A 10,591-nucleotide genomic window follows, 5' to 3' on the forward strand; every position below is an offset into this window, starting at 1 on the left:
ATGCGGATTATGGTAAAAAACTGGGATTCTGGGACAGTTGTAGTACTTGAACATTGAGATTGCAGAGTCAAATGAGGTTTATCTTATGCTGTTCATTTGATATATTTGCACTTATTTGCTGACTGTACAGGTAAATGTAGGCAGACGACTTAACACTAAACATTTTATTACAAATAATAATACATGACCAATTTGCACAGCAATGTGAAATCTCTGACTCCCTCTTGCAGGATGATGTTTAATCAGACACAGTGAGCTCCAAAAGTATTGGGACAGTGGCACATGTTTTGTTGTCTCGGCTCTGTACTCCAGCACTTTGGATTTTAAATGATACAATGACTATGAGGTTTCAGTGCAGACAGTAAGATTTAATTTGAGGGTATTTTCATCCATATTGTGTAAACCATTTAGAAATTACGGCACTTTTTCTACATAGTCCACCCATTTTAGGAGACCAAAAGTATTGGGACATATTCACTTACAGTATATGTGTATTAAAGTCGTCAAAAGTTTAGTGGTTGGGGAAATATTCATAACACACAATGACTTAATCAGGCTTGTGACTCAGCAAATGCATCCAACAAGTTTGTAGTTTGTTTTGGCTGTGTAAGGGCTATTTGACCAAGAAGGAGAGTGATTGTGCTGCATCAAATGACCTGGCCTCCACAATCAGCCGACCTCAACCCAATTGAGATGGTTTGGGATGAGTTGGACCGCAGAGTGAAGGAAAGCAGCCATAAGTGCTCAACATATATGGGAACTCCTTCAAGACTGTTGGAAAAGCATTCCAGGTGAAGCTGGTTGAGAGAATGCCAAGAGTGTGCAAAGCTGTCATCAAGTCAAAGGGTGGCTACTTTGAAGAATTTCAAATATAAAATATATTTTGATTTGTTTAACACTTTTTTGGTTACAACATGATTCCATATGTGTTATTTCATAGTGTTGTCTTCACGACTATTATACAATATAGGAAATAGTAAAAATGCCTTTGAAAAAAAAAAAAAAACTTGAATGAGTAGGTATGTCCAAACTTTTGACTGGTACTGTAAGTGAATTTTCCCTAGGCGCTGGAGTACAGAGCCAAAACAACAACAAATGTCACTGTCCCAATACGTTTGGTGCTCACTGTATCTGTACGGTATAGCGAAACCAAGTCAATCCTTTGGGTCTTGAGGGAATTCTTAATGGTTTATTATTTCATTCATCCTTAAAAATTGGTATACAGTATATGTATACATGTTTTGTTATACAAAACAAATATTCAGATAAAAATACAGGTTTAAGATACAGCACATACATACAATATGTTAATAAATAAACAACAGTAATAAAGCTATTAGAATAATAAGCCCTTTAATAATGGACTATACCATCTGACTATACTCTTTAATAATGGACTATACCATCTCTGACTATACTCTTCCGTCCTTCTAATAAACTGATGATATTCTGCAGGGGGGGAAAATGGTAATCAGAATTTGCTCATATATTCACTATAACAGTAGCATACAACACAACAGTAATGGATATGGAGAAATACATTACCTCTCTTCCAAAGGCCTTTGCCATTTCAGCTGCACCTGACCCAAACTACAAACACAAAAATATCAGTCAATTCCAAGAATAATTTAAATTGCTCTAATTGCAACAGAGCCCATGCTGTAAGTTGTCATTACCTCGTTCTTCACATCGTGGTCGGCCCCACTGTCCAACAACAGCTGCACCAGCTCCTCATGGTTGTTCAACACTGCCACCTAGCAGACACACTCGTTATACTGACTGCTTGCCTTGTCCTCTATCAACTTTCCTGTCCCATGTCCTATTTCCTAAGGGGTCTCGCTGAGTTTGCACCATGAGTGGCACAACAAAGGTTTGTGAAGAGTGTGAAGTGTACCATAAGTGGTGTCTTGCCATCCTTGTCCCTGGTGTTGACATCAGCCCCGGCTCTGATGAGGAGAGAGGCCACCGCTGGGTTCCCACTGACCGCTGACACCCTCATCAGAGGAGTCCAGTGGGACACGGTGTCCCTAACGTCCAACTGAGACAACAATCAACATGCATTTTAGCCTCAAAATTAGAACTCTTTCACTTCCTTTAGTCTTTTACTTTTGATAATGAAACTAAGGCTCTGGATAAAAGTAGTGCACTTTAGTGGAGCATCGCAGTGCTATAGGCCTCACTACAGATCCGGGTTCGATCCCGGGCTGTGTTGCAGCCGGCCGCGACCGGGAGACTCTTGAGGCGGCGCACAATTGGCCCAGCATCGTCCGGGTTAGGGCGTGGGTTTGGCCGCCTGGGATGTCCTTGTCCCATCGCGCTCTAGTGCCTCCTGTGGGGAGTCGGGCACATGCACGCTGACACGGTAGCCAGTTGTACGGTGATTCCTCCGACACATTGGTGCGGCTGGCCTCGCAAGAAGCAGTGCGGCTAGGCAGGGTCGCATGGCTCTCTTACAAGACTGTAACTACCAATTGGATATCACGAAATGGGTAAAAAGTTTTTTTTTTTTTTTTGTAGTGCACTTTACATGAACAGTAGGCAATAAAGTGCAATTTCAGACATGGCCAGCTTATAAAGCTCATAAATGCTGACACCAGTCTTACCTCACAGCCATCCTGGATCATGTAGGCTATGACAGCAAGGTGTCCTCCGTCAGCTGCCCAGTGGAGGGGGGTACAGCCCCCCATGTCCTGGGACTGCCACGTGGCCCCAAATCTCCTCAGGTACTTCACTATGTCCAGGTGGCCAAAGAAACATGCCAGCATCAGACTGACATAGACACAGTAAATGGTCAATCACAAACCTATTGTTCATTTACCCACAACGTTTGTACTGTAAATGTGAGCAAATACAGTAGAAGTCTATATGCAAAGGCAAGGTACATAATACTGTATGTGTTTGCACACCTGTCTTTCCCACTACCGTTCTTCATATTCACGTCTGCATCGTGTTCTACCAATTTGTGAACCAGTCTGAAAAAGATCCAAGTTCATAGAAAAGGTTTCAAGCATAATGGTGTCATTATTCCATTACTAGGAGAGCTTGGTGAGCAAGACTCGCCCTGTAAGGTTTTACCTGGCAAAGCCTTTCTGTGCAGCCACCATGAGAGGAGTGAAACCGTGTTTGTCATTGACGTTCACACTGACTGTCCTGGAGAAAAATAAAGCATGACATTAACCATAAGAGTATCTCAAAATTCTATCCTATAGTCCATCTGCTCATTGCTCACCCAGACTCCAACACTCTGGTCATGTCCTCCTCATCATTCATGTTGACAGCACGGTGGAGGTTCTTCCCACTCATAGGCTCACCTGGATGACATTATATAGGTGTCAAAGAACATAAACACATATAATTTTGATAAAGCAGATATGTCAACTGAAAGAGTGTTGTGTACTCACGTGTGGTAGAGACAGACACAGCCGGGCTGTAGAGGGACTCCCCAGTTGGTCTTGTGATTCTCAGTCTGTACTTATAGGACGTGCTGGGCTCCAAACTTTCTACAGTGTGGTGACTGCTGTACCCACTGGTGGTGAGCCAAAAGCACAGTTAAGCCTACTCTTAGATTATGTCAATTAGAATTAGATATTATTCTAGGCCCATAGGATGCAATCTATGAATAGCTTATACTCACACATAGATAGTCCCATATGTGTGTGATTTGGGGTCCATCTCTTCTACAGAGAAGCGGGTCCATTTCTCTGGTGAGCCTGTCCGTGGTTCATTCTCCTCTGTCTCCCAGCTCAGGTCAATGCTATGGTGACTTACTTTACCAATGACAGGAGGAGTCGGTGCCTTGAATGGTTTATGGCTGCCTAAAGAACAGCACCGACATTGAAAGGGATACGGTGGGGGTCTGGGAGAGTTAGCCTTAATCTTAACACATTTTACAGGCGAGCTATATATTACAGTACAGAGGGTTGCATTTCTGGCCATGGACACATGATGACACTACTAGCTGTAAATTACACAAAACAGAAAACTTTCTGGGACTTTGTTTTACCCGTTTTAGCAGACTGTGAACCAGTGAATGATTTGCCGAATTAGTGAAGGTTAGGTCCAGCTTGCTGCAACTTTAAGCTGTACAGTAAAATTAGCTAAACTACTAACGCGTTACAGTATAGTAAAGCTACTAAATTAGCACTAGCTAACTAAAGCCAGCTCTATATAACTTCACGTTAGCTAGCTAAACCTGCTGTAGTTTGCAATCCTGAATTTCTGAAAACAGTCTTTGATTCAAGACGGAAATCAAAGTAAACCTAAAATTGACATACCTGGATTTGTCATTGTCACAGAAAGCAGTTATCTTGTTGATGGCATTTTGTGGTTGCTATGGGAACCACATGTGGCATGTGCGGGAAAATAAATAAATAATAAATAAATAAATAAATAAATGTGGCATGTGCGGAAAAACCTGACGACCCGGTTTTTTTAATCTAGGTTGAAAATATTTAACGTTATATTTTCAACCTAGTTAGTGATTTATCTTTTGCAGTATTCATCTCGTTCTATATGTTTGCAACATTGTTGCAAATGAATAACGGTTCAGCTGCGCACTGTCCTTTCAAACTATTGTTCTCTATTCTACTATGCTTTGGCCTGTCCCGTCATGGCCTCATCTGTTGGGACTCTTCGGGATTAAGTTGCCACATGACCAATCCATCCTTCACTGTGTCGCCGGAGCACGTTTAATTATTCAGGCTCCCCCGCTTTGAGCAGGGCAGAGGCATTCGAAGCCATTTTATTTAGCTTGAACAACCTCTTTTTAAATTATATAAAATCACTAAACATTCTTCAAATTCATTTTTGAGGCTGTTTCTCAACCATGGCGCAGGGCATAACAACCGGAGAGAGGTATTGGGAGGATAGAGTAGCCTTCGAAACAGAAGGAGCAGGTCAAGAACATGTGGAATATGATGATGTTTTGGAGTTTAATACATTTGACGGACTACCCTACTCCTCTCGATATTACACATTACTGAAGGAAAGGATGTCTCTACCAGTTTGGAAAGCCAAGTGTGATTTCATGGACAAACTGGCCAACAAGCAGTTTGTTATTGTCTCTGGCACTGCAAAAACTGGCAGAAGCTGTCAGGTGAGTTGATTACTCTCTCGTCTGACAATAACTAGGTTTTCTCTAACGATACACTGAGTATAGAAAACATTAAGAACACCTGCTCTTTCCATGACATAAACTGACCAGATGAATCCAGTTGAAAGCTATGATCCCTTATTGATATCACTGTTAAATCCACTTCAATTAGTGTAGATGAAGGGGAGGAGACAAGTTAAAGAACGATTTTTAAGCCTTGAGACAGTTGAGATATGGATTGTCTATGTGTGCCATTCAGAGGGTGAACGGGCAATTCAAAAAATGTGTCTTTGAAAGGGGTATGGTAGTAGGTGCCAGGCGCACTGGTTTGTATAAAGAACTGCAACGCTGCTGGGTTTTTCACACAACATTTTTTCTTGTGTATCAAGAATGGTACACCAGCCAAAGAACATCCAACTGTGGGAAGCATTGGAGTCGACATGGGCCAGTTACCATCCCAGTGGGATGCTTTCGACACCTTGTAGAGTCCATCCTCCATCGAATTGGCTGATCTGAGAGCAAAAGAGTGGGGGTGTATCTAATATTTGGTTGACTCAGTGTATATTTGTAATACATAATGACTATGGGTTGCATCCCAAAAATCGCTCCTTTCTCACAAATTGTGCACTTGTTCAATTCCCTTCATGGATTTGAAAGAAAATGACTAGTATAAAGGATAGGTGTATTGTGAAATCTCCCTCTAATCTAGCCCATGTCTATACTAATCCAATGTTTTTACATGTGTGAGAAGTACTGAACCAATGCACACTTCAGGAAAAAAAGAAAGATTGTCCAACTGGTAAGTGAAATGAGGGGTTTAATGAATGCTCTCATTATGACTGAAGGATGTGAGTAGAGAAAGAAGAATCTGTTTTGACAGTGTTTCATGTTCTTATCTTTCTTCCTGTGGCATGCTCAGATCCCCCAGTGGTGTGCAGAGTTCTGCCTGTCTGTCCAGTACCAGAATGGCATGGTGGTGTGCACCCAGGACCACAGGCAACACACAGTGGATCTGGCCCTGCGTGTAGCTGATGAGATGGACGTCAACATCGGCCATGAAGTGGGCTACAGCATCCCTCTAGAGACATGCTGCTCTAGTGACACTGTTCTCAGGTCTGTAAACACTATTTAACACACTGCTCACACACCATTTCACACACACAGACACACACACACTCTTTCTCAAACATACATCACCCCCCCCTTTCCAGTTTTTATTTTTAAAGAAGTGAACATAAGAGTTGAGGGGCCTCTTTTCAGAGGCTCCATTGCAGCTTCCCAGCTCTAACTCTGACCATATCCCTTCTTCACCACTCCAGGTACTGCACTAGCGACATGCTGCTCAGAGAGATGATGTCAGACCCCATGCTGGAGCACTATGGTGTCATCGTCATTGACCAGGCCCATGAGAGGACGGTCAGTACAGACGTTCTGCTGGGCCTGCTCACAGACATCGCCCTGCAGAGGGCTCCTCACAGCTACACACCCAGGACCCAAACTACTGGGCCACTACAGGAATGTCCCACTGATCCAGCTGGAGGGCGTGTGTTCAGCGGAGGCGGTGTATACTGGTACCAGCCACAAGGACTACTTCTGCTCTGCCCTGCGACTGGTTCTGGAGATACACCACTCCCAAGAGGAAGGGGACATTGTTGTGTTTTTGGCCACAACTCAAGTAAGATCTGCTTAAAATGTAATATCCTAGTCTACAGTCTGGGAATATGGGAGAAGCCATACCATGACAACTGTTGCTTGGAGAAAAGCTTTTCCCAACCTTCTCTCCTCTTGTGTTTTCGCTATCTCAGGAGATAGATCTTGCCCGCGATATCCTCAATACATCTCCACATCTAGGGGAACTTCTTCCTATCTCGGTGCACCCTGGGCTGGGTGGGACTCTGCCCATGCCAAGTGAAGAGGACGGCCGGTGCAGAAGAGTCTTCCTCACCTCCAGTCCAAACGAAGACCTCTTTTGGGCTGTGCACAAGCTGAACTTTGTCATTGATGCCGGTGTCCAGAAAAGAAATGTGAGTAACATATTGACGAATAGTTATTTTAAGAGAAGCTTTTTTTAGTAACTACAATGTAATAAATTATAGTTAGTGGTGGTTTATTTAAATGAATGAATGTCTGTCTTTCCTCATTTTCTAGGTTTATAACCCTAGGATCAGGGCGAACTCAGTCGCCATTCAACCTATCAGTAGGAGTCAAGCAGAGAGCCGCAAACAGCTTGTAGGACCAACAGGTATGACGAAGACTGAAATCAGTATCAGTATTACAGTCTGGAGAGTTGTGTTCTTGCTAAGCTGAGCGCATCACTTCCCGCAGGGAAGAGTTTCTGTCTGTACCCAGAGGACACACCCCTGCCCAGCGAGACACGCCCCCACATCCTGGAGTCTGACATCACGTCCACCGTGCTCTTCCTGAAGAGGATGGACATCGGTGGCCTGGGCCGCTGTGACTTCATCGACAGGCCAGGTACGGCAAAACAGGCTGAACAAGTACAGGGTTTTTCTTTAGCATTACATTTCATGTATCTACAGTACCAATGTGACAGGACAGCTAAATGTATACATACAGAATGGAGTGATACATCAGTACAATGAAATTACATCCATAATGCAATAATGTCCCTTGATTGGTTGGGTTGGCATAACACCAGTGTTGTTTTGTATGTAGGGTTTTGAGCGCCATGCATCCTGTAGAGAGACATTTTGGGTTGAGCTCAGTTAGTTAGTTTGGCCTGTGTGGTATTGTGTTCCATTGGAGGGCGGTGAGCCGTGCGTAAGCTAAACTGACAAGCCTTGTTCTACCGGCATTGTTTTCAGAGTTGACCTGCTTCTGTGAGATCTGGCTCCCTGGGCCTAGTGATGCAGCAGAGGCCATGGAGTGCTAACACTCATTAGAGATAAGAGCTTAGCCAAGCTCTCTCTGTGTGTGTGTGTGTGTGTGTGTGTGTGTGTGTGTGTGTGTGTGTGTGTGTGTGTGTGTGTGTGTGTGTGTGTGTGTGTGTGTCTCTAAGCCCTGCCAAGCACTACAGCTTAATGGTGTGCAGCAGGGCAATGTGGGCATTCCACTATAAGCCCCATGATTGGATGACATTTAGATTGAAAGTGTGTGCTAAATTGGTGTGTGATGTTATTATTATAATGTTGTTGCTGTTGTGATGCTGTTTCTCAGGATTAGACCATTACCATAATGACCATAACGTGACCGTATATTTCAGATGCTTATTGCCCTGTATACTCTAGTTTTATTGTTGAAAACATTGTCACGTCCAGAAGTGGCAATGTTATGCAAAGCTTCTCAGAACATTTATTTTGCACAGTGATTCACATCTGATATAAGGATATTGAGGATTAAGATTACAATCAATTTAGCCTGCTGTTGTACAACCTTACCAAATAATCTGTTTTACAAGATTGTAAACAAACAGTTTACAGATGATTATCTTTATGAAGTCAGATACTTCACAGTTCTGTCATGCACAGTTTAGATTCATATCCACGGTTGTGTTATTTCCACCAGATCCTGAAGGTCTGATGCAGGCTTTAGAGGAACTGGACTACCTAGCAGCCCTTGATGACGATGGGAACCTGTCAGAGATCGGCATCATCATGTCTGAATTTCCCCTGGAGCCCCAGATGGCCAAGACACTACTTGCCTCCTGCGAGTTTGACTGTGTCAGCGAGGTGACCACCATCGCCGCCATGCTGGCAGGTGTGTGGGACTTCAACTTGTGCTCTGTGTTCTGCATACTGGCGCACTTGCTGACCTCATACAAAGTGAAGTCATGTCAAACCTCACATATACTTCAGTGTACAATATTGATGCACTAACCCCTTCTATCATGCTGCCCCTCTCTTAGCACCAAGCTGCTACCTGGTCCCCTCAATGGAGTTGAGGCTAGAGGCCTCTCAGTGTCACCTTAAGTTCCAGCACCCAGAAGGAGATCACTTCACCCTAATCAACATCTACAAGGCTTTCAAACAGAACCAGCAGGAGCCCTGTGAGTTCACATAGGCCTACCTTTAGCCACAAACAGCTTGAATAAAACTAGGTTAAAATTGGCCATAGACTTGTCATTGATTGATGCTTGTAATGTACATTATTCAACCCTTAAATTCCTCTCTGGTTTGGCGTGTTCCAGTTGTCAGTGTGGAGAAGTGGTGTCAGGACTACTTCCTGAGTCTGTCTGCCCTGCAGACGGCTGATGCTATCCGCTCTGAGCTGACTGACATCCTGAGGAGGATAGAGCTGCCTGTCTCCATGCCTTCCTTTGGTTCCAAGGGAAACATAATCAGCATCAAGAGAGCGCTGTTAGCCGGCTTCTTCATGCAGGTAATATGGCTTCTACCTTCTAGCATTAGATATCTATTGAAAACTGCTAATACTATGACACTTGAAAAGATACAATCTACCATTTACTTGGAGTGATTATAAAAGACAGATACTGTACTGTTATGACTTTCAGGTGGCGAGGGATGTGGACTCATCAGGGAATTATTTCATGTTGACGCACAAACACGTGGCCCAGATTCACCCTCTCTCTGCCTACGGCACCAAGACGCCCAAACTGGGCCTGCCGGAGTGGGTCCTCTTCCATGAGTACACCTTCTCAGAGGACAACTGCATTCGCACTGTGTCCCACATATCACCAGAGGAGTAAGTAGACTAGGTCTGCAGATCTGAAGTAACCATTTGTGAAAGATAAACACCAACAAAACAAACATAATATATACAAATATAGTATATCAAAGATAATATCCCCAAAAATAATATGCTATAATCATGTGTAGATTCAAATAGATAACTACAGATATTCACTTCAGGGAGAGACAAGAGTTCCCAGACACTACTTTCCATTTTGGCCCAGGCACATTATAGCCAGATTGTAACTGGAAAGGGTCTTCTTAATCCTGTCCTTAAAAAGGGATTATGGATAGCACAGCTACAGTACGGTTGTCTATGATAATCTCAAACTCATTCAATTCTCACTTAGGTTGCTCTCTGTAATTGCAGGTGACCCAATGTTCCTGTGCTATGTTAAATGTGCACTTCAAGTGCAAGTGAATAAGATAACTGTGTGAAATCAGAATGGAATGAATGGAAATCCAATTCACCATTGATTCCCACTCCCTCCCTCCCTCCAGGTTCATTCAGATGGCTCCACAGTACTTCTTCTTTAACCTGCCTCCCAGTGAAAGCAAGGACATCCTCCAGAACATCTTAGACAAGGGAGCTGAATACTACAAAGCAAAGAAGATTAAAAAGAGCCCCAGCCTAGACAGCATACCAGAAGTCACAGCTAGTTGTGTCATACAGTGATTGTGAATGCCTTGGATGGGGACCTCTTTAGAGGCAGAAACGCCCTACTCATTCCCTGGTACATTATATGATCGTGCTCACCAGTGTTACTTTTGCGTCATTGAAACTTAGAATCATGTCAAAATGTCAGGCTATAAAAATTCATATAATTCCATTTGTTAATCACTTGCATTT

At 43.3% G+C, this 10,591-nt stretch overlaps 1 protein-coding gene and 1 pseudogene across 1 annotated transcript; one reads left to right on the forward strand and one right to left on the reverse strand.

Annotated features, from left to right (window-relative positions):
- Positions 1-1,482: 1,482 nt before the first annotated feature.
- Positions 1,483-4,287, reverse strand: LOC139417428 (fibronectin type III and ankyrin repeat domains 1). The gene is made up of 10 exons (XM_071166713.1): positions 4,275-4,287; positions 3,635-3,815; positions 3,402-3,526; positions 3,230-3,311; positions 3,076-3,150; positions 2,907-2,972; positions 2,604-2,769; positions 1,895-2,038; positions 1,677-1,754; positions 1,483-1,590 (listed from the first exon to the last, which is right to left on the reverse strand). The coding sequence occupies exons 1-10, from the start codon at positions 4,285-4,287 to the stop codon at positions 1,483-1,485; spliced, it is 1,038 nt and encodes a 345-aa protein (XP_071022814.1).
- Positions 4,288-4,737: 450 nt separating this feature from the next.
- LOC139417439 (putative pre-mRNA-splicing factor ATP-dependent RNA helicase DHX32) lies at positions 4,738-10,536 on the forward strand (annotated as a pseudogene).
- Positions 10,537-10,591: the final 55 nt, after the last annotated feature.

The sequence above is a fragment of the Oncorhynchus clarkii genome, chromosome 1 (assembly GCF_045791955.1).
Source record: "Oncorhynchus clarkii lewisi isolate Uvic-CL-2024 chromosome 1, UVic_Ocla_1.0, whole genome shotgun sequence".
Taxonomy (NCBI): Eukaryota; Metazoa; Chordata; class Actinopteri; order Salmoniformes; family Salmonidae; genus Oncorhynchus; species Oncorhynchus clarkii.